The sequence below is a fragment of the Rhinoderma darwinii genome, chromosome 1 (genome assembly GCF_050947455.1).
Source record: "Rhinoderma darwinii isolate aRhiDar2 chromosome 1, aRhiDar2.hap1, whole genome shotgun sequence".
Taxonomy (NCBI): domain Eukaryota; kingdom Metazoa; phylum Chordata; class Amphibia; order Anura; family Rhinodermatidae; genus Rhinoderma; species Rhinoderma darwinii.
The window spans coordinates 204,725,126-204,750,908 of record NC_134687.1 but is presented as its reverse complement, the minus strand read 5'-3'; the positions used below and the strand labels follow the sequence as shown (position 1 = coordinate 204,750,908).

General features: G+C 40.0%; 1 protein-coding gene across 6 annotated transcripts in view; it reads left to right on the top strand.

Moving 5' to 3' along the window:
• ARHGAP24 (Rho GTPase activating protein 24) overlaps positions 1 to 25,783 on the top strand; it is a 923,793-nt gene that overhangs the window by 842,006 nt on the left and 56,004 nt on the right. The window contains exon 1 of one of the 6 annotated variants that reach the window (XM_075861050.1): positions 16,504 to 17,207. The exons of the other annotated variants lie outside the window; for them this stretch is intronic. Within the exon in view, the coding sequence (XP_075717165.1) occupies positions 17,105 to 17,207 (103 nt within the window). The 5' untranslated portion in view covers positions 16,504 to 17,104. Of the gene's footprint in view, positions 1 to 16,503; positions 17,208 to 25,783 lie in introns of those variants that run through there. 6 annotated transcript variants of the gene reach the window in all.

Genomic DNA, 25,783 nt, shown 5'->3' with positions numbered 1-25,783 from the left:
GAAAAACAACGCCAGAATCTTTGTTTTTAGGTCACATTTCCTTCCAAAAAATGCTATAAAAAGTGATCAAAAAGTCACATTTAGTCCAAAATAGTACTAATAAAAACGGCAATCCGTCCCGCAAAAAATAATCCCTGACACCGCTTTGTGCACGCAAAAATAAAAAAAGTTATGGGTCTTAGAATATGGCGACACAGAAAACAAATGATTTTAGAAAAAAAGTGATTTTATTGTGCAAAAGCCACAATACATTAAAAAAAACTATATAAATTTGGTATCGCCGTAATCGTATCGACCCGCAGAATAAATCTAACATGTAATTTAGGGCGCACTGTAGATGCCGAAAAAAAAACCAATAAAAAACTATTCCAGAATTGCTTGTTTTTGGTAATTTCCTTTACCAAAAAATGAAATAAAAAGTGATCAAAAAGTCGTATGTGTTCTAAAATGGTACCAATAAAATCTACAGCCCGTCTCGCAAAAAACAAGCCCACACACCGCTCAATCAACTGAAAAATAAAAAAGTTACGGCACTAGTAATGCGGTGATGAAAAAACATCTCAATGCACAGGCCGGAGGGGAACATTCCTTCAGTTTCAGGGCCCTAGTATTTAGGAACTAGGAAAGGGAATGGACATAGCACATCCGCTGGAAGCGAGGGTGCCCGTATTATACCAGCGCAAAACTTTCCCAGCAAAATTTCCCAAACTACGGAGAAAAAGTCCCCAAAAGGTGCAGAGCGTTACAAAAGGGGGATAAGAAAGAAAACCGTTTATTAGTGTGACACTGGCCTGCACATAACGGATCGCTTCACGGCGTACCACACATCTATGGATAATTGTATTATTTACCACATTATTATACCCTCTTATTATGCCCTGATGTACTCCGCACAGATTACATATGCCCCCACATTATAAACTGAAATACCAGCAATACCTCAAACAGAACTACTACCAAGCAAAATCCATGCTCAAAATGGCAGTCTTTCCCTTCTAGCCCTACAGCGTGCCCAAACAGCAATTTATGTCCACAAGTATGGCATTACCATACCCGGGAGAACCCGCTTAACAATTTATGGGGTAACAATCTCTAGGGGCACAAAATCTTGTGCGGTGAATGGGCAGATCAGTGGAAAAATTGCAATTTTCACTTTGCACCATCCACTGCGTATTCATTTCTGAAAAACACCTATGGAGTCTAAATTCTCACTACACTTCTTGATAAATGCCTTTAGGGGTGTCGTTTCTAAAACGGGGTCACTTTTGTTTGGTACATCAGTGGTTTTGCAAATGCAACATGCTGTCCGCAAACCATTACAGCTAAATCTACACTCCAAAAGATAAATACCACTCCTCTTCTTCTGAATGCTCCCATATATGTAAACAGCTGATTATAACTACATATGGGGTGTTACCGTACTCGGGAGAAATTACTTTACAAATGTTGGGGTGCTTTTTCTTCTCTATTCCTTGTAAAAATGAAAAATGTTTATCTAAAACTACATCTTGTTGGAAAAAAAAATTATTTTTCATTTTCATGGCTTAATTCTAATTAACTCAGCAAAAAACCTTTGGGATAAAAATTTTCACTATACCCCTAGATGATTCCTCAGGGGGTGCAGTTTCCCAAATGGAGTCAATTTTGGGGTGTTTCCACTGTACTAGTACTACAGGGGCTCAGCAAATGTGACATGGCGCCCAGAAACCATTCCAAAATCCAAATGTTGCTAGTTCCATTCTGGGCCCTACCGTGTGTCCAAACAGATGTTTATGACCCCATGTGGGTTATTGTTTTACCCGGGAGAAGTTGCTTTACAAATTTTACGGTGCTTTTTCTCCTTCAGTCCTTGTGGAAATGAAAAAAAAATACCTAAACCTACATTTTCTTTGAAAAAATGTAGATTTTCATTTTTACGGCCTACTTCCAATAAGTTCTGTAAAACACCTGTGGGGTCAAACTGCTCACTATACCCCTAGATAATTTCCTCATGGGGTGTAGTTTCCAAAATGGGGTCACTTGTTGGGGGTTTCCACTGTTTTGTCCCCTCAGGGGCTTTGCATATGCGACATGGCCTCCGCAAACCATTCCTGCTAAATTTGAGTTCCAAAAGCCAAATTTCCCTTCTCAGCCTCGCCGTGTGTCCAAACAGCCGTTTATGACCACATGTGGGGTATTGTTTTACTCGAGAGAAATTTATTTACAAATGTTATGGTGCTTTTTCTCCTTCAGTCCTTGTGGAAATGAAAAAAAATTAGCTAAACCTACATTTTATTTGAAAAAATGTAGATTTTCATTTTCACAGCCTACTTCCAAAAATTTCTGCAAGAAACCTGTGTGGTCAAAATGCTTACTATACCCCTAGATAATTTCCTCAAGGGGTATAGTTTCCAAAATTGGGTCACTTGTTGGGGGTTTCCACTGTTTTGTCCCCTCGGGTGCTTTGCAAATGCGACATGGCCTCCGCAAACCATTCCTGCTAAATTTGAGCTCCAAGAGCCAAATGGCGCTCTTTCCATTCTAAGGGCATGACCACACGTGGCGGATTTCCTCCGCAACTGTCCGCATCAATGCCGCACCTAATCCGGGTTGCGGATTACGGCTGCGGATCTGCACAAAATGTGCAGAAAATTGATGCGGACTAGCTGCTGCGGACTGCGGGAAAAGTGCTTCCCTTCTCTCTATTATCAGTGCAGGATAGAGAGAAGGGACAGCACTTTCCCTAGTGAAAGTAAACGACTTTCATACTTACCGGCCGTTGTCTTGGTGACGCGTCCCTCTTTCGGCATCCAGCCCGACCTCCCTGGATGACGCGCCAGTCCATGTGACCGCTGCAGCCTGTGCTTGGCCTGTGATTGGCTGCAGCCGTCACTTAGACTGAAACGTCATCCTGGGAGGCCGAACTGGAGACAGAAGCAGGGAGTTCTCGGTAAGTATGAACTTATATTTTTTTACAGGTTGCTGTATATTGTGATCGGTAGTCACTGTCCCGGGTGCAGAAACAGTTACTGCCGATCGCTTAACTCTTTCAGCACCCTGGACAGTGACTATTTACAGTCGTCTCCTAGCAACGCTCCCGTAATTACGGGAGCCCCATTGACTTCCTCAGTCTGGCTGTAGACCTAGAAATACATAGGTCCAGCCAGAATGAAGAAATGTCATGGCAAAAAAGCAAGACGCATCCGCAGCACACATAACATGTGCATGACAGCTGCGGACTTCATTGCGGAACTTAGAATCTCCATTGAAGTCAATGGAGAAATTCCGCCATGAGTCCGCCACTGCTCCGCAACAGACAGAGCATGCTGCGGACACCAAATTCCGCTCCGCAGCCTATGCTCCGCAGCGGAATGTTACGCATCGTCTAAACGAACACTTCTAAATAGAAGTGGAAGTCAATGCAGAAACGGCTCCGCTGCGGATTAACGCTGCGGAGTGTCCGCAGCGGAATTTAAGTGAAATTCCGCCACGTGTGAACCCAGCCTAAGCCCTGCCGTGTGTCCAAACAACCGTTTATTACCACATGTGGGGTACTGTTTTACTCGGGAGAAATTGCTCTACAAATGTTGTGGTGCTTTTCTACTTTAGTTCTTTTGGAAATGAAAAAAAATGAGCTAAACCTACATTTTATTTGAAAAAATTTTGATTTTCATTTTCATGGCCTAGTTCCAAAATTTTTTGCAAAAAAACTGGCCGGTCAAAATGCTTGCTACACCCCTAAATAAATTCCTCGAGGGGTGTAGTTTCCCAAATGGGGTCACTTTTGGGGGTTTCCACTGTTTTAGTTCCACAAGACCTGTTTAAAGCTGACAAGGTGCCTAAAATATATTCTAATAAAAAGGAGGCCCAAAATCCACCAGGTGCTCCTTTGCTTCTGAGGCCGGTGCTTCAGTCCAGTAGCACACTAAAGCCACATGTGGGATATTTCCTAAAACTGCAGAACCTGGGCAATAAATATTGAGTTGCATTTCTTGGGTAAAACCTTCTGTGGTACAAAAAAAATGGATTCAAAATGAATTTCTGGAAAAAAATAATGAACTTTGTAAATTTCACCTCTACTTTGCCTTAATTCCTGCGCAATGTCTAAAGGGTTAAGAAACTTTCTAAATGCTGTTTTGAATACTTTGAGGGGTGCAGTTTTTAAAATGGGGTGACTTATTGGCGGTTTACAATATCTAATGACCTCAAAGCCACTTCACAACTGAACTGGCCCCTGTAAAAATAGCATTTTGACATTTTCTTGAAAATGTGAGAAATTGCTGCTAAAGCTCTAAGCCTTGTAACGTCCTAGAAAAATAAAATGATGTTCAAAAAACGATGCCAATCTAAAGTAGACATATGGGGGATGTTAGTTAGCAACATTTTTGTGCGGTATAACTGCCTGTCTTACAAACCGATACATTTAAATTGAGAAAAATGCTAATTTTTGCAATTTTTCGCTAAATTTTGGTGTTTTTCACAATTAAATACTGAATGTATCGGGCAAATTTTGCCAGTAACATAAAGTCCAATGTGTCACGAGAAAACAATCTCAGAATCGCTTGGATAGGTAAAAGAATTTCGGAGTTATTACCACATAAAGTGAAACATGTCAGATTTGAAAAATGAGGCTCTGTCAGGAAGGTCAAAAGTGGCCAAAGAGGGAAGGGGTTAAACAACGGTGATAAATGGAAACTATTTGCACCGGATCTGTCACCATTGAAACCAATGGTGATGCAAACGGAAAGCTATAGTTTCCATTTGTTTCAGTCAGGGCTCCATTCATGGGTTCCCCTGACAGAAAGCTCAGACGGAACCCATGATCGGAGCCGTGATGCAGATGTGAACGAAGCCTTACTTGCTGAAACTATTTTCTCAAAGTAACCAAGTAATTTATTTTCTTTTGATAACAAACAATACAATTTGATACTTTGCTTTATATACGTTTTTATTTGTTGTTGTTATAAAGAGCATTTGGGTTGTAATTGAGGTCTATACATTTGCTATACTTTCTGATCTTGATTTTACTCCCTTGCTATGCTGACTGTCTGTCAGCTGTCTTCTTCTTGAGCTCATGTTTCATCAAACTTAATATGGACAAAGTTGAATTCATCATCTTTCCACTATATCAACATGGACCCCTCCCCAAATTTACAGTTACAGCAAATAATTTGTAACATTGGACATGGCTCTCACAGAATCAAAAGTCAAGCAAATACCATTACCTTCCTATACCTCCTCATGCCCCTATACTGGTCTCTCTGACCGATCATTTCCTCCACTGGCTTACTAATACTATTAATACAAGTCAAATCCATACAAAACATACAAAGTACATTACAATTTAATGCCCAACTGGGCGTATTTTACATTTTGACCAAGTGGGCTTTGTGGAGTGAAGTGTATGATGCTGACCAATCAGCGTCATACACTTCTCTCCAATCATTTATTCTGCACATAGTGATCTTACTAGATCACTGTGTGCAGCCACATACACACACACTAACGTTACTCAAGTGTCCTGACAATGAATAGACATTACCACGAGCCAGGACGTGATGTCTATTCAGAATCCTGACACTTCGGTAACGTTTGAGAGAGATGTACAGCGTGATTACGCTGTAAACTGTCATTTAAAATGAGATTACGCTTGCCTTGCTGTAAATCTCATACAAACGTTACCGAAGTTCCAGGATTCTGAATAGACGTCACGTCGTGGCTGGAGGTAATGTCTATTCATTGTCAAGACACTTGAGTAACGTTAGTGTGTGTGTATGTGGCTGCACACAATGATCTAGTAAAATCACTATGTGCAGAATCAATGAATGGAGAGAAGTGTATGACGCTGATTGGTCACTGATTGGTCAGCGTCATACACTTCTCTCCACCACGCCCACATGGTCAAAAAGTAAAACACGCCCAGTTGGGTATTAAGAAAGTCATTAGCATAAAGCTAAAATAGGACGTAACTACATAAAAAATGATCGTTTTTCTAAATAAAAAACACTGCTGTCACCTACATTACAGCGCCGATCACATTATGTACAAGATAGGCCACTTATAATGTGGTGACAGAGCCCCTTTAAATTTGGTTACCTATCTGTAGCTGTACAGTTCTGTACTCGTTTATTGTACGTACATTTCTGTATTTGTTTATTGTACATTTCTGTTCATTTATTGTACATTTTCGTACTCGTTTATTGTACATTTCTGGACTCGTGTATTGTACATTTCTGGACTCATGTATTGTACATTTCTGGACTCATGTATTGTACATTTCTTTACTAGTTTATTGCACATTTCTCTTTTTATATATTGTACATTTCTGTTCTCGTTTATTGTACATTTCTGGACTCATGTATTGTACATTTCTTTACTAGTTTATTGCACATTTCTCTTTTTATGTATTGTACATTTCTGGACATGTGTATTGTACATTTCTGCATTAGTTTATTACAGATTTCCGTACTCGTTTATTGTACATTTCTGTATTCGTGTATTGTACATTTCTCTACTCGTTTATTGTACATTTCCGTATTCATTTATTGTACATTTCCATATTAGTTTAGTGCACATTTCCGTACTCATTGTATATTTCTGTATACATTTATTGTACATTTCTGTACTTGTTTATTTTACATTTCTAGATTTGTTAATTGCACATTTCTGTACTCGTTAATTATATATGTCTGTATTCATTTATTGTACATTTCCATACTCATTTATTGCACATTTCTGTTCTCATTTATTGTACTTTTCTGCACTCATGCCTGTTTTATACTACATTGCACAGCACCATTGAAGATTATGGCATTATATAAATCAATCAGTCATAATTCTGAATAGTACTCCATTCACATATTGTAGCCTACATATATTTTTTGCATCTGTAAGCAAGTTAACGACCACGTTTTATTGCTGTGGTGTACTTGGTATAATAAATCCAACAGACTGTAATTGCTATATACTAGATATACTTTGCATACGCTGTTTCTGAATTCTTTTCTACTGACAACTGAGAACTCTTATGGCTACATCTGTTTCATGGACAACAGCCGGTTTATTAGTGAACCAGTGTTTGGTCTATCCCCGGACCTGGCTCATCAGGCTTGCTATGTGAGCTGGCATTCCTATTAATCATTAACTACATGATTAAATTCATGTTTGTTCGTCCTGCTGGGGGGAGCTTGTATCAAGAACATGATTCCTTTTTTTTATCCTGTTACCTGAATAAACATCACCACCACCAAAGTCACTTAGGACGTTACTGCGGTGTTTGCATACAAAGTGCCCTTATACATTATTAAAGGATGGATCATTTTGAGCCGCATAGAATTTACTGAGAAATTAACATAATATGAATGTACTGAGACAGGTCATTCTGATCAGCTAGATAGCTTGAATAGAGGGGGATACACAGAAAACGCAATAATAGCTGATAATCTTTAAGTAATTTATACATGCTCATATACAAACAGGAAAATATGAGAACAACCGTAAAAGTCTAAAATCATAAACATCAGATTTTGGCACAATGCTCGAATTTATAATAAGGCTAGATTCAGACGAACGTAGCCAAACTCGGACGTGAAAAACAACCGTTTTTTAAGTCCAAGGTGCACCCTTGCGGGACACATTATCACGCATCCCCCATAGACTAGAGTCTATGGGGGGTTATGCGTAAAGCGCGAAAAAAATAGGACAAGTCCTATTTTTTCACGGACCCTTCACACGCTCCGCTCCGTGTGTGAACAACCCCATTGAAGCACATGTGTCCGTGTGGCGGCCGACGATTTAACGACCGTCACGTGGACTACATATACGCTCATCTGAACGAGCCCTAATCTGTGCCACATTTCTAAAAACTGATGAGTTTAGAATCCACTGCAAATCCGCGGCAAAAATCACGTGTGTACTGCCACAGATTTCACCTCTTGCATTTGAAAATCTGCAACATGCCTTCCAATCCGCAGTGGAAAAATTCACAGCATGTAAATGGGGTTTTAAGATCCTTATTTACATATATTGTACTGTATTTTGTTGCAGATTTTCGGTGCAGAATACGCAACTAATCCACATCATCTGAACGAAGTCTTACATTTTATGAAGAAGATCTGGAGTAGAAAATTTGTATAGAGCCTAACTATATGTTTTACATGGTATCCTTATGGTAACCAGTAACGTTCAGATTGTCAAAAACAATTGTCAGACATGGTGTCAATTGTAAAAGTCTTTTTTTTTGTGTTTTTTTTTGTTTCGACACAAATATGCATTTTGTTTATCTATAGGATTTGTGTGGCATTTCTAGTTTTAGTGGGCATTATGTTCACAAATATCCATGTGCAGTTTGTTATATCCATTAAAACTTACACCATATTTTGGCAACAGAAAACTTTTTAGAAATGATTGTGTCTAAATCTGGCTAAACACATGCAATAGCTGTCTGATGGCAGCTATTTTACCCAAAACTACCATAAATATGCTCAGCTAAGCATGAATGTTTCTTTTAATGGGAAAAGGGGAATAAGCGGTTGCCTGTGCTGGCAGCAATTTATCTCCCGTGGTAACAAAGGATCAGGCATGTTAAAATTCAACATGCCCAATCCTTCTTTCTCATCTGCCATAGGGGTTCAATTGGGAGGCACCCATACACATTAGATTATTGGCTGATCCCGACTCACAAAATTGACTGGTTCAGTCGACTTTTTTCTAGTGTTTATGGCCAGCTTTAGGTTATCTGTAGAAATTAGATCTCAATAGATCTTGCAGACTTTCTGGCTATGGGCATCATTATATTTCCCTTCAAAGAGGATCTGTCACTAGTTTATTAATTCCCCATCTCCTAACTAATCTAATGGGTGCTATGATGCTGATAACTACAGTGTGATTTGTTTTTATTTTTTTAAACGTTTATTATTTGCAAAGTTATGACCATTTTTAAGTATGCTAATATGCCTATACTTGCCAAATAGGAGGTGACTCTTTCTTTTTCACTCTGGGCAGTGTAATGTTTTCTGTATGACGCTGTCCACTCAGCATACAGCTTCTCCCCCTTCCCTGCCCAGCGACACAGCGTGATCATATAGTATACCGCTTCCATTCCTGACTGTGTATTCAAGTGGCGATATCTCCAGTTATGTCACAGCTAGAACTGGTGTCATATGAAAGATTAGAATCTCATCTTTCATATGACACTGGAACTGCTGTTCTAGGTGTTCCACAGCCCGAGATATGGCTGTTTGAAGTGATCTTCCTTTCCTTCAGCCTCAGTCACTGTGTGTAGCAGCTTCATGCTGATAGGACAGCGTCAGAGGCTGTGAGGAAGCTCCACCTCAGGAGAATCGATACTGTTACCTCCCACTTGTCTAATAAAGGCTCATTCACATATTTAGAAAAAAGCTCATAACTTTTAAAATAATAAACTTTTTGGGACACAATTTTTACTAGAATCATCAGTGTGACAGCGCCTATTAGATTAGCTAGGAGATAGGGCATTACTAAACTAGTGACAGATCCCCTTTAAAGCAGATTTCAACAGTCAGCTGAATTGGAGTTTTCAGATGATTGCCGTTCTTTGGACCAGTTTTACCTCTGAATCCAATTCCAGCAGAAGAAATTGAACAGTATCCCAGGTGGTATGATAATGTAGATTTTGTTTATTGGGTTTTCCGATGCAAATAATTACTACTGATGCTTTGGGAAGTAGACCCTTCATCGTGCTATGAGTAGATCAGATGTTGGAAGACCTGGACTACATATGCAGACCAACTGACTGGAATGCTGCTCAATGTCTTCTATTTGAATCTAATATGACACTGTCACACGACTTTAGGGTACGTCCACACCAGTCGGATTTCCTGCATAAAATTCTGCAGCAAATTCAGCCCAGAATCAACAGGGATATCTGCCAGAAAAGCCGCACAAAATGGTGCTGATGTTTGTGCAGATTTTGTAGCGGATTTTCTGCTGTGGAAAACAGTCAAGAGTAAGGCTGGGTTCACATCTGCGTCGGGACTCCGTTCATGGGTTCCTTCGGACCTCTCTGTCAGGGGAACGAAATCCAAAATGACACAAACGGAAACCAGGTTTCCGTTTGCATCACCGTTCATTTCAATGGTGACGGATGCGGTGCAAATGGTCTTTGTTTGTGACTGTTGTGTAAGGGTTCCGTTGTTTTGACTAAATCAATACCGTAGTCGACTGCGCTATTCGTTCCGTCAAAACAACGGAACCCTTACACATTTGCACCTATGGTTTCCGTTTGTCTCAGTTTGGATTTCATTCATGTGTTCCCCTGACGGAAAGGTCCAACGGAACCCATGAACGGAGTCCCGACGCAGATGTGATGTCTATTCAGAATCCTGACACGTCTGAATCTTTTCTGTGAGATTTCCAGCAAGGCAAACGTAATCTCGCGAGATTACGATGTAAACGAGATTACGTTTGCCTTGCTGTAATCTCACAGAAAAGATTCAGACGTGTCAGGATTCTGAATACACATCACCTCCTGGCTGGAGGTAATGTATATTCATTATCAGGACACTGCAGTAATGTTTATAGTGTGTGTATGTAGCTGCACATAACGATATAGCTATATCTATATCGCTAGTGCAGTGTAAATGAATGGAGAGAAGTGTATGACACTGATTGGTCAGCGTCATACACTCCTCTGTACAACGCGCACTTGGTCTAAAGTAAAAACACACCCAGTTGGGCATTGAGAAACTCATTAGCATAAAGCTAAAAATCGCTCATAAAGTGGTAAAAATAGATTGTTTTTCTAAATAAAAACCACTGCCGTCACCTACATTATAGCGCCGATCTCCTTATGTAGGAGATAGAGCACTTATAATGTGGTGACAGAGCCTCTTTAAAGGAGTTGTCTGGTTTAGAAAACCCATTTACATACACTACCGTTCAAAAGTTTAGGGTCACTTAGAAATTTCCTTATTTTTTCAAGAAAAGCACAGTTTTTTTCAATGAAGATAACATTAAATTAATCAGAAATACACTCTATACATTGTTAATGTGCTAAATGACTATTCTAGCAGCAAACGTCTGGTTTTTAATGCAATATCTACATAGGTGTCTAGAGGCCCATTTCCAGCAACCATCACTCCAGTATTCTAATCGTACATTGTGTTTGTTAACTGTGTTAGAAGGCTAATGGATGATTAGAAAACACTTGAAAACCCTTGTGCAATTATGTTAGCACCGCTGTAAACAGTTTTGCTGTTTAGAGGAGCTATAAAACTGACCTTCCTTTCAGCTAGTTGAGAATCTGGAGCATTACATTTGTGGGTTCGATTAAACTCTCAAAATGGCTAGAAAAAGAGAGCTTTCATGTGAAACTCGACAGTCTATTCTTGTTCTTAGAAATGAAGGCTATTCCATGCGAGAAATTGCCAAGAAACTGAAGATTTCCTACAACGGTGTGTACTACTCCCTTCAGAGGACAGCACAAACAGGCTCTAACCAAAGTAGAAAGAGAAGTGGGAGGCCCCGCTGCACAACTGAGCAACAAGACAAGTACATTAGAGTCTCTAGTTTGAGAAATAGACGCCTCACAGGTCCTCAACTGGCAGCTTCATTAAATAGTACCCGCAAAACGCCAGTGTCAACGTCTACAGTGAAGAGGCGACTCCGGGATGCTGGCCTTCAGGGCAGAGTGGCAAAGAAAAAGCCATATCTGAGACTGGCTAATAAAAGGAAAAGATTAATATGGGCAAAAGCACACAGACATTGGACAGAGGAAGATTGGAAAAAAGTGTTATGGACAGACGAATCGAAGTTTGAGGTGTTTGGATCACACAGAAGAACATTTGTGAGACGCAGAACAACTGAAAAGATGCTGGAAGAGTGCCTGACGCCATCTGTCAAGCATGGTGGAGGTAATGTGATGGTCTGGGGTTGCTTTGGTGCTAGTAAAGTGGGAGATTTGTACAAGGTAAAAGGGATTTAGGGAAGAAGCAGGCAGCTGGTTTTCTATCTGTAATGGAGTGGCCAGCGCAGTCACCAGATCTCAACCCCATAGAGCTGTTGTGGGAGCAGCTTGACCGTATGGTACGCAAGAAATGCCCATCAAGCCAATACAACTTGTGGGAGGGGCTTCTGGAAGCATGGGGTGAAATTTCTCCCGATTACCTCAGCAAATTAACAGCTAGAATGCCAAAGGTCTGCAATGCTGTAATTGCTGCAAATGGAGCATTCTTTGACGAAAGCAAAGTTTGAAGGAGAAAATTATTATTTCAAATAAAAATCATTATTTCTAACCTTGTCAATATCTTGACTATATTTTCTACTCATTTTGCAACTCATTTGATAACGATAAGCGTGAGTTTTCATGGAAAACACAAAATTGTCTGGGTGACCCCAAACTTTTGAATGGTAGTGTGTATATATATATATATATATATATATATATATATATATATATATATATACATAGTATAGAAACAAGGAGAAACCTCCAGCTCACCGGTCTGCGTCTTCAGGTAGCGTCAGTCGGATCCCCGCGACGGCCCGCGGTATATGGTAGTAGAGAAGAGAAAAGATTGATCCAGCGCTGATATAGGTTTAAAAGGGAAAAGCACGTCCCATGTTTATTGTAGAAAAAATTAAAATTGGAAAGGAGACGCAGTCCCAAGGCAAAGGTAGGAGATGTGTGGGTAGATACCCAAAGCCTACGCGTTTCGAACGCGGTCTGCGTTCTTAGTCATGGCAGGAAGGTGTTGAACGTGTGTCTGGGACTCCACTATATGCACAGGATATCAGCTGTTGAAATTAGTATGCAAATGCCGGTAATTAGCTCCGAGTAAAACAGAGAAAAAAGGCAATTAATGAATAACGAATAACGGAGTGGCAATGCGGGGAATAAGTAAAAGAATTTATCTGAATTTGTATATTTTGAACAATGTAGTTACTTTAACTAAATAAGTAAAATAAATTTGTGTGCAATATTATACTAAACAAATTCAAATTAAATATTAAATTTAGGCATATGGTGGAGGAGACCGGGACACACGATCAAAGAAATAAATTTGTATTTTATTTACTCGAAAATATACAAAGTACAACAAAATATGAAGTCAAAAATTAAAAACATTAAACAGATAGTTAAATGTTGTTAAAAGAGAAGCAATTGAAAAAGATATAACCATATATCATAATGTCAAATATTTGAAAAACTGCATATGACAGAATCACGATGAATGCCTAAAGAATAAACAATTAATGTATACACGGGAGAAGGTATTTGAAACACTATACATAAATAATTATAACATATATTAGCATGTCATTTGGACTATTTGGTGTAAAGCATTAGTGTATAGATGAATTAATTTTTTAGAAGTATCCTTTATATACAATTAAGCTTGGAGAATGTAAATTTAAATAGGTTGTGAACCATTGAGGATATAGAATTCAAAGAGGGAGCTATAATATGAGTATGTGCCGCATAATGGGACACGAAATCAATGAAATACAGTCTGGCATGAGATGCATGTAAAATGTAGATCATTGAAAAGATAATATATCGGGTATGAGAACTCAAGGTCAAACGCAGTAATGTTGCTATAAATCGCATAGTATGAAGAGGGTTCTTGATATTCCTACGAGAATAATAGTTGTTATTAGCCACACAAAATTGTGGCTACGTGTCACTATAATTTAATTGATTTATTTGAAGCTTACATATATTGTGTGAAAATGCTGCGATGCTGCTGTAAATCGCATAATGTAAAGAGAATTCTCAATATTCGTAAGAGAGTAATAGTTATTAGCCACATATAATGCATATACAATATAGAACACAGCAGTGTATAATAAGTCAAGAACATAAGGAATGGATCTACTAATATATCATGATATTAGGTATTTGTCTGACATGAAATGCATGTAGAATGTAGGTCATTGAAAGGAGAATATATCGGGTATGAGAACTCAAGGTCAAACGCAGCAATGCTGCTATAAATCGCATAGTGTGAAGAGGGTTCTCGATATTCCTGAGAGAATAATAGTTGTTATTAGCCACACAAAATTGTGGCTGCGTATCACTATAATTTTGAATGAATTTATTTAAAGCTTACATATATTATTTGAGAATGATATTTACCACAAGGGTGAGTAAAAACTAATTAATTATCAGAAAATAATAAGTTGCATTGTGGCTATAAAGACAGAAATCACTGACATTGGAAATGTCAATGTAAATATTAATGAGAACAATAGAAGGCAAATATAGATATTCTCAATATTTAGTAATGGAACATAAGTTCTTTTTTGAGGTTAAGTCCTTGGGGAGAGCGAGTTTCCAGATTATAAATCCAGAAAGCCTCTCGTGTAAGAAGTCGATGTTTAAGATTTCCTCCCCTAATTGTCCCTCTTACTTTTTCAATGGCATAGGTGCTGAAAGTATTAATATTTCGATTATGGCATGTAATGAAATGCCTTGCTGCATTGGAGATGTTAACAATAGAGGGATTCCTGATGTAACTTAAATGTTCTAAAATGCGAATCTTGAATTTTCTTGTGGTGCACCCTACATATTTAAGTTTGCACGTTGTACATTCAATGATATATACAACATAATCGCTATTACAGTTGATATAAGATTTAATTGTAAAAGTATTAGTTTCTGTAGAATTAGAGTATTGTTTGTTTATTTTGACAAAAGTGCAAACCTTGCAAGGGTTGACACCACATTTAAAAAATCCCTTATGTGTCAACCAGGATGGTTTGGGAGAATCCATTGTGAGAAGTGATGGGGACAATATATTGCCTAACGTTTGTGCTCGTCTGGAAACTATTCTACAACCGTCTTTCAAAAGTATATCTAATTTAGGATCCTCACATAGCAATGGAATATATTTCAAAACCATGTTTTTGATAATGTTAAATTGTTTATTGAATTGAAGTACAAGAGTTGGAGTATTGCTGTTCATAGTATAATTAGTTGCGACTGCTTTAGTTTTGTCTGCAAATAGTAGGGATTCTCTATTTTTAGTTCCAACTATATTTTTGGCCCTAGTTAATGTCCAATCTTTGTACCCTCTAGCACTAAGTCTCTGACATATAGCGGATTCTTCTTTGATATAACCTGTGTGTGAACTACAATTGCGTTTTGCACGCGTTAGTTCACATATGGGAATTGCAGAGATGGTATATCAGCGCTGGATCAATCTTTTCTCTTCTCTACTACCATATATATACATACATACATACACACCTGACCATTGAAATTACAACACCAAGAAGGGCAAGCCAGAAGTAGCAGGTGTCGTTAAGATCTGCAAATTATCCCATTTTCAAGCACCTCACTCCAATCTGTGGCATGTACGAGGGGCATAAAAGTCAGATTGAAAGCAAAGTTTTTTAGCCACATGAAGCCACAAGAATCGGATCAAATGGTGTGAAGTGATTGTGTGATGCCTCCTGTTTGTAGACGTGATAGATATCGCAACTTGTCGCAAAGAGACCTTGGTTTGTCCCGGAGGTTGGGAGAATAACAACGAACGGGAATTACATGAAGAGGTGCGCGGAGGCGAACCTCTGCATGGACGGATCGTCTAATTGGAAGAATGGCGCGTAGTGATCCATTCAGTACTGCAAGTGAAATTAGGTGTCACATTCCAAGCCTAGAGCGGCAACCATCAGTAGGCATTTGCATGACATTAGGCTACGAGCCAGACGTCCACCTACAGGTGTTCCATTGACCACACGCCAACTCTCTTAAAGGCTATCATAGTGCACAGGAAAACAGCAATGGAGGTTGAAATAGAGGTCTATCCTCTTCAGCGAGGAGTCCCGCTTCTGTCTCGGACGCAATGATACTTTGCTGCTGTAAGCAGCCTGCGTGGCCTAAATGTGCTACCATGGCCTGCAGCATCTCTGGACTTGTCTCCCATCGAGCACATTTGGGACATCATTGATCAATAATTGCAAAGGGAGCTGCCAGCAGCCAATCTTTGATTATTTGCGTGCCCAAGTGCATTCAGCGTGGCATAACATTCCACAGACAACTATTAATTACCTCATTGATAGCATGCCAAGGCGTGAAAGTGGGTGTATTTCTGCGCGTGACGCTCATACTCGATACTGAATAAATCAAGATGTTTGGAATTTCTTGTTTCCATTTTTGTTATCATTTGCAGATTATGTCTATCAATCCTGTGATTTCCACTATTCCAAAACTTTTCCTTCTTGGTGTTGCAATTTCAATGTTGATATATATGAATGCGCTGTGCTATAAATCGACTCCAGAATTTTATTTTACTGTTATCTAAACAGTAAGAATTTTTGCTGAAAAAATAAATAAATCTGCGGGGGTATTGAGAATGGAGTGAAACGCAGAAGTAGAGGTTATTTGAAGAAGGAATGACGAAGGAGGACTGCACCTTTAATAATCACTAAGCTGCTACACGTGATGCCTGCTTGAAGTCAACTCAAAGTCAGAGCCGGGGATTTCATTGCTACCGCTGCCTGGGATAGTTGTTTACTCCTTTCCAACTTGCTGAAGCTTAGAACTGCACCTGCCACATGCACCGTGCCTGGGGCACATCAAACCAATCCATACCTTGGCCAACGGGCATTCTATGGTACAGCTTCTATCAGAATAATTTCCTGGGAAGTCATTTCATTGCCTTTCTTTCCAGCCAGCCTGGGAATAAGGCTCAGATCACTAGTACATTCACTCTTCTAAGATCTAATGATATTGTGGTGGCCCCATTTTCAGGTTTAGCATTGTTCTCTGCAGTTCTTGGAGGATCTGGATAAACTTTAAAGCAGCTTCTTATTGTCTAGAAATTAAATTTTTCTATTTCCGTCAACCAGAAAGCTGCCTTGTGCCATGAGGATTTTGGATTTTCTAGTTGACAGTGGGAAGCGATGGTTTATGAACGCCACCAAACATGTGATCAGAAGATGAGTCATTTTTCCTGAGACATTTTTGTAACCTTTCAAGACTGACAGACAGAAAATGAAGTAAATATACAAGGAGGCAAACAATAGCTAGCCGATGACATTAAAGAAGAAAATCTCTGGGCCAGGCAATGATTCATAGGTCTCGTCTAAATGCTACCTGTAAAGGACATCACTAATTCCCACGCCAGCTTGCACTTGTATAATGCTGGAAGACCGAAATGCAGCAACCTCTTCCTTGTCGACCAACTCATTCATTCCTAAAACAACCTACAGGAAAATCAAAAGGTGTTTTAGCTTCAGGAGAGGTACGTCCAGATGTAGTAGGAGCTTCTTACGCTTCCACACATTGTAATGTAATTTAGATGAGTACAATTGTAATTGTCATTTAACTTTGTTTAGAAATAAGGTTAAGATAATGAAGTAGGGTTAGCTGCAGTCCTATGTAAAATTACAAATAACACATTGTGATATTAGGAGTTATGCCAAATGACAAATTCAGCCCTGCTACATCTCTGTATGCACAATATAATTGACAGAATACAGATGAAAAGTATTTTTCTTCGGTTAGATTAGATAACTTGTATTTACTTTCACCTCTTCTTTGGCTGGTTTAGAGTTGATGCATTCACACAGCAGTCAGCTGGTTGTGTGGAAGCAATGAACTCAATCACCCACAAAGTCAAAGCGAAGAGCTGACGGCGTTTTCTAAGCACTTGACATTCCACAGGTAGAATTATTTACCGTACACAGTAATGTTATTCTGGAATTCTATTCTACAGTATGTCTTATAATAATAACTCCTTTTTAAACTCTGGTAGTTAGGGGGTTAAATCCTACTGTATTTGACAAATTGCAGCAGCTTGTGGCAATGCTTATATCTGCATTCTCCTAGCTCTGTCTGTCTATCTATCTATCTATCTCATATCTATCTATCTATCTATCTATCTATCTATCTATCTATCTATCTATCTATCTATCTATCTATCTATCTATCTATCTCATATCTATCCTATCTATCTATCTATCTATCTATCTATCTATCTATCTATCTATCTATCTATCTATCTATCTATCTATCTATCTATCTATCTATCTATCTATCTATCTATCTATCTATCTATCTATCTCATATCTATCTATCTCATATATATCTGTCTATCTATCTCATATCTATCTATCTCATATCTATCTATCTCATATCTATCTCTCATATCTATCTATCTATCTATCTCATATCTATCTGTCTATCTATCTCATATCTGTCTGTCTATCTATCTCATATCTGTCTGTCTGTATCTATTTATCTATCTTAGATAGATAGACAGACAGACAGATAGACATGAGACAGATAGATAGATAGATAGATATGAGACAGATAGATAGATAGATAGATATGAGACAGATAGATAGATAGATAGATATGAGACAGATAGATAGATAGATAGATATGAGACAGATAGATAGATAGATAGATAGATATGAGACAGATAGATAGATAGATAGATATGAGACAGATAGATAGATAGATAGATAGATAGATAGATAGATATGAGACAGATAGATAGATAGATAGATATGAGACAGATAGATAGATAGATAGAAAGATATTAGATAGATAGATAGATAGATAGATATGAGACAGATAGATAATAGATAGATAGATAGATAGATATGAGACAGATAGATATTAGATAGATAGATAGATCTATCTAATATCTATCTATCTAGCCCATATCTATCTATCTATCATCTACCTACCTATGTGTGTTTTATACAGTTGTTTAGTTTAGTAGTTTGTCATCTTTGGTGAATCTAAACTAATACAGTTCTGCAAACTGGAGCGTAGTTTATGCTAATTTACTTGGAAGGGGGTGCAAATAAGATTGTCTTGAGTGATAATAATTATTACTTCATCCCATTAAAGTATGTGGCCAGCCCGTCTACATTAAATCAGATCCCTAAATGGAGTTTCCCACCCACTTACCTCCTCAACTGTAAAACAGACCTAGGAATATAATTTTTCCCTGAATATATTTCTCATTCTAGTTGTATCCATTCCTGTCTTTGGCTTAAAAACTGCAGCAAAGCTTAATGGGTGAATTGAGGGCCGGCTCAAGGTTTATGTGGGCCCTTGGGCGACACAGACTTAGTAGGCCCCTTTGCGGGGGAACTAACGGCGGCAGTAAAATGGCAGAAAACAAAACTTTGTGCACCCATATAGACATTAGGCCCTGTTTATGCCCCCATATAGAAGTTAGGCCCCCAGTTTGTACCCCCATAAATTTAGTACCCTCTGTGCCACCCAGCCCCCTACTACCAGGTAGTGCCACACAGCCCCCTACTACCAGGTAGTGACACACAGCCCCCCCAGGTAGTGCCACACAGACTCCTTTCTGGTAATGCCACACAGCCCCCCTCCCTGGTAGTGCCACATAGCCCCAGTCCCAGGTAGTGCCACACAGCGCCCTACTACCAGGTAGTGACACACAGCCCCCCCAGGTAGTGCCACACAGACTCCTTTCTGGTAATGCCACACAGCCCCCCTCCCTGGTAGTGCCACATAGCCCCAGTCCCAGGTAGTGCCACACAGCGCCCCAGTCCCAGGTAATATATATATATATATATTTATTTATTTATGTATTTTGTGCTGGCTGTATTTATACAAAATATGATGTGTAGCATCAATCTTAGGGCTCACGCATATGGCTGTATTATTGATTCATGATGTACCAACAGATAATATTATGCCCATAAACTGCGTTTCTTTAAGTGGAGAAGATGGTACCTCACTTGAACTTCATAGGATGGCACACTTTGTGCCTACACCTCTGTAATACAAAACCGTAGGGTCTCTGTGTGCCACCATAATGTCCACGCACACGGTTTTATAGTGAGATATTGTTTGAGCAATTGGACAATCTCAAATCTGTACTTTACTATAAGGGCACGTTCAGAGTTTTTCCGCTGCAAATGTTGGTGCAGATTTGGGGCAATTATGCAACGAATCTGCACCAACATTTGCATATTTGACAGGTAATTCAGACGTTGCAGATATCACAGCGGACTTGCCACAGATTTCAGTTTTTGCATTGCAAAGGCTGAATTACGCAGTGAAATTCCGCTTCTTCTCCGCAACAGACAGTGCATGCTGCGGAGGGAAAATTCCACACAGCCTATGGTCCGCAGCGGAGTTTTCCCGCAACGTCTGAACTAACTTGCCTAAAAATGTATACAAACAAATGTAAAAAACGGCCGCTGCAGAATTCCACTGCGGACTGTCCGCAGCGGAATTCCACAGCAATTCCGCCACGTCTGAATGTGCCCTAACTGGTTTCATGACCTCTTAAGGTCTTGTTTTCCTAAAATACACTTGTGTAAATCAGTGCAGAATCTAAAAATCTTCTCAGTGCCTTTGTAAATCATTATATTCATTTTCTGAGGCGGCACTTTTATTTTTTGTCATGTTATCTAAATTCCGATTTAAGGAATGGCTAAGTCAAAGCTTGCATCAAAGCAGAGTGGGCTTGCTGAGCTGTGACCTTTTCCAACAGGTGAAAAGAAACTATCCAGCAATTATCATGTGCAAATATAAAGCAGCCTTTGAAAGGATGGGGAGAGAAGCCAAGCTCCCTCAGAGCCTAAGAGCAAGCACTTGTGTATACTCCATTCAGCTGTGAACAAGGGGCAGCCAGCGGCATTCTTAGCTCACAAGAAAAGCAAGTGCTTCCTGGTATCTCACCAGAAACATTTTGATCTCCGCTATTTGTGGGAAAAAAGCTACCAGAACCTGCTCCACCATCTACCCATTATGATGACACACAATAGATTATACAAACGTAATAAAATTAAGTATTCATTTGTATAGTCTAGTGCAGGGGTACTTAAGTATTTTTTGTAAAGGTCCATTTACCTGGGTCTGTCGTCAGATGAAGGTCTCAGCTGAGCACCAACAGGCTATATCCATACGGATCTGATTTCCCGTGGATTTGTGGCAGAATGCCGAGGCTTATCTGTCCCTGTAGATAGTGCCACACAATGCCCCTTATAGAGAGTGCCACACAGTTCCCTCTGTAGATAGTGCCACACATATTGCCCTTTGTACATAGTTGCCACGCAATGCCCCTGTAGACAATGCCAAACAATGCCCCTTTTAGAAAGTATCTACATGGGGTACTGTGACAATGCCAGACAATGCCCCTTGTAGATAGTGCCCTACATTTCCCCCTTGTAGATAGTGCCACAATGCCCATTGTAGATGGTGCCACACACCCCCTTGTAGATAGATCCACAATGCCCCAGATAGATAGTGCCACATACAGCCCCTGTAGATAGCAAAGAACGCCAAGTTAGGCCTGCAGCCAATGAGAAGCCGAGATGGGACCATTGTGTAGGCTGGTGCAATGCAGTAACGTCATCACGCTGGCCTGTGCAGGGATCCTGTCCCAGGGTCTTATAGGCTGCATGCCTAAAATTGCCTGTAGCCTATTGAATAGTGGAGCAGCGAGCTGATAGCTCCCTGCTCCGCTATAGTATTCAAATATATCTGCATCCTGAGGACACAGATACAATTGATTGTAGCAGTCGCCCAGGGCACCACACCAGAAATCTGGGCTTCTGCCATGGATGCCCAGTGCCAGCGACGCCACTTGACCGCTGTCCACCAGTTGAGGACCACTGGTCTAGTGGCTCTCTAGCAATATGACTTCACTGTGCAATAAGCAAGTTATACAACTTTACCTTCACACTGCCTGCTTATGCAGGACTTGATTATACTAGCTGGAAGACTACATCTCTACCTATCTGGGGAAATGTTGTATTGACCATGAACTTGTCTTGGTTTGAAAAATTGGCTTAAAGCCAACACTTAGGGCACATTGAGACGTGGCGGAATTGCTGTGGAATTCCGCTGCGGATAGTGCGCAGTGGAATTCTCCGGCGGCCGTTTTTTACATTTATTTCTATACATTTTTAGGCAAGTTAGTTCAGACTTTGCGGAAAACTCCGCTGCGGACCATAGGCTGCGGTGCGGAATTTTCCCTCCGCAGCATGCACTGATTGTTGCGGAGAAGAAGCGGAATTTCACTGCAGATTTCAGCCTTTGCAATGCAAAAACTGAAATCTGTGGCAAGTCCGCTGTGTTTTCTGCAACGTCTGAATGAAATATGCAACTGTTGGTGCAGATTCGTTGCGTAATTGCCCCAAAACTGCACCAACATTTGCAGTGTAAAAATTCCGCCACGTCTGAACGTGCCCTTATAGTACTCAACAAGCTCTGATAACTGCACTTTACCTGTAAAGCCACATGCACACAAAAATCCACAGTGTACTACAGTACCAGCAAAGTAAATGAGATGTCAAGTAATCTCATCTACACATTGCAGAATTTTTCCGCACCTAAATTGACCTGCAATGCGTATTTTAAAATCTGCAGCATGTCAATTTATCTTGCGTTTCAATCTTAGAATTGTATCTGGCAGTTTTATTTTTTTTTAAAAGTGCCAAATCCTCAGCCTAAAGATCGCATCTATTTTCGCATAAAAATTAAAAAAACGCACCTAAAAACGTATCGGAAAAGGCAGTAAGGTCTGTTTACATCACTTCAGAGCGACACATCAGAGTTATACGTCAGGAGTATTCCCCGACATATTAGTCCTTCTCAATTAATTAGAATATCATCAAAAAGTTAATTTATTTCAGTAATTTAATTCAAAAAGTGAAAGTCATATACTATATAGATTCATTACACACAGAGTGATCTATTTCCAGCATTTTTTTCTTTTAATGTTGATGATTATGGTAACAGTTAATGAAAACCCAAAATTTAGTCTCAGAAAACTAGATTATATAAGCCCCATTTCAAAAATTATTTTTTTAATACCGAAATGTTGGCTTACTGAAAAGTATGTACAGTATATGCCCTCAATACTTGGTCGGGCTCCTTTTGCATGAATTGCTGCATCAATGTGGTGTGGCATGGAGGCGATCAGCCTGTGGCACTGCTGAGGTGTTATCAATGCGGCGTGGCATGGGGGCGATCAGCCTGTGGCACTACTGAGGTGTTAGCAATGCGGCGTGGCATGGGGGCGATCAGTCTGTGGCACTGCTGAGGTTATCAATGTGGCGTGGCATGGAGGCGATCAGCCTGTTGCACTGCTGAGGTGTTATCAATGCGGCGTGGCATGGAGGCGATCAGCATGTGGCACTGCTGAGGTGTTATGGAAGCCCAGGTTGCTTTGATAGCGGCCTTCAGCTCGTCTGCATTGTTGGGTCTGGTGTCTCATCTTCCTCTTGACAATACTCAATAGATTCTCTATGGGGTTTAGGTCAGGCGAGTTTGCTCGTCAATCAAGCACAGCGATACTGTGGTTATTAAACCAGGTATTGGCACTTTTGGCAGTGTGGGCAGGTGCCAAGTCCTGCTGGAAAATGAAATCAGCATCTCCATAAAGCTTGTCAGCAGAGGGAAGCATGAAGTGCTCGAAAATTTCCTGGTAGATGTCTGCGCTGACTCTGGACTTAATATAACACAGTGGACCAACACCAGCAGATGACATGGCCACCAAACCATCACTGACTGTGGAAACTTCACACTGGACCGCAAGCAACTTGTATTGCTGCCCCTCCACTCTTCCTCCAGACTCTGGGACCGAGATTTCTAAATTAAATGCTAAATTTACTTTCATCTGAAAACAGGACTTTGGACACTGAGCAGCAGTGTTGGTCCACTGTGTTATATCAAGTCCAGAGTCAGCGCAGCCGTCTAGCAGGAAATTTTCGAGCACTTCATGCTTCCCTCTGCTGACAAGCTTTATGGAGATGCTGATTTCATTTTCCAGCAGGACTTGGCACCTGCCCACACTGCCACAAGTAACAATACCTGGTTTAATAACCACAGTATCACTGCGCTTGATTGACCAGAAAACTCACCTGACCTAAACCCCATAGGGAATCTATGGAGTATTGTCAAGAGGAAGATGAGAGACACCAGACCCAACAATGCAGACGAGCTGAAGGCCACTATCAAAGCAACCTGGGCTTCCATAACACCTCAGCAGTGCCACAGGCTGATCGCCTCCATGCCACGCCGCATTGATAACACCTCAGCAGTGCCACAGGCTGATCGCCTCCATGCCATGCCGCATTGATAACACCTCAGCAGTGCCACAGGCTGATCGCCTCCATGCCACGCCACATTGATAACACCTCAGCAGTGCCACAGGCTGATCACCTCCATGCCACGCCTCATTGATAACACCTCAGCAGTGCCACAGACTGATCGCCTCCATGCCACGCCGCATTGATGCAGTAATTCATGCAAAAGGAGCCCCGACCAAGTATTGAGGGCATATACTGGACATACTTTTCAAGTAGGGCGACATTTCGGTATTAAAAATCATTTTTGGAATTGGGCTTATATAATATTCTAATTTTCTGAGACACTAAATTTTGGATTTTCATTAACGGTTACCATAATCATCAACATTGAAAGAAGAAAAAACTGCTGGAAATAGATCACTCTGTGTGTAATGAATCTATAGAATATAGGAGCTTCACTTTTTAAATTGAATTACTGAAATAAATTAACTTTTTGATGATATTCTAATTCACTGAGATGGACTAGTATATATCTCAAACCCATACAGTACAGTGGCATATACTGCCCATTGGCTACAATGTTAAACAAAAACGTACGGTATACATTTTTTTTTGCAGTGGCCGACTATATAGGAAATGCAGTCTGCATACCACTCTGATGGAGGCCAAAAGTACAGCCTGTTGGCCCCTCTCGGGTTTATAGGATCCTATAGCTACGTATGTTCAGAACAGAGCCTATTCAAGTATATACCTGTGTGTCCATCAGGACAGATTCGTATAACTGGAAGTAAGCAATAAAGGTTCCCATTCAATGACTACAAGAAAAGTTATTGATACAGATATTGTATAATTTTTCATCATACATTGAAGAACTTTATGTGTTAAAACTGTAAATTGTATAGCACTAATACTACATATTTCTCATTGCTTCTTACATCTCTGAATTTAAATCAAACTTTTAGGAAGATATTCACAACAGTTTACTCTCAAAATGTTCAAAGTTTGCATTATAGCCCGGTATAATAAATATAACATGTTGACCGCATAACATGGACTTTGCCTGTTCGACTCCAGAGTAATGTGATGTTTTGTATCTCTGGCCGTATATTGTAGTTTGTATAAACAAGTCTATGGAAGACTTTGCAAACTATGTGATCCACCAATCAGCGACAGGTTCCCGCAGATGCTCTCCCTCCCCCACCAACTCATGGAATGTGCAGAATTTGGAGACTGAGATTAACAGATTAATTTTCAGATGACTAAAGTGCATTCAGGACATTGCCGAAAATAAAATGTGCAATTACTTTCAGGGGACATCACAAACAAGCTTCACGAAGAATGTTGTTGTTTCTTAAAGTTACAGTGTACATTGTGTAATTTACATATATATATATTTATATATATATGTATATATATATAGAGAGAGAGAGAGAGAGAGAGAGAGATATTTTCGACTGTAAACACCCTGAAATATATTTCTGAAACAGAATATTAATGAATAGGAAAATATGATACTGCCTCATATAAATTGTTACAGTCCCTACAAATATAGTATTTGGCTCATGCACACAACTGTATTACCGCTTTGTTTTGCAGGGCTGCCATAGAAAAGCATGCGCCCTTGACTGTAAGGCCTTATTTACACGAGCACTGCGCATCTCGGACGTGAAAAACTGCTGTTTTTCACGTCCGAGGTGCATCCGTGCTCAGCGCTGCGGGACGCGATGTCACGCATCCCCCATAGTTGAGAGTCTATAGAGGGATGCGTGATGCGCGAAAAGAATGG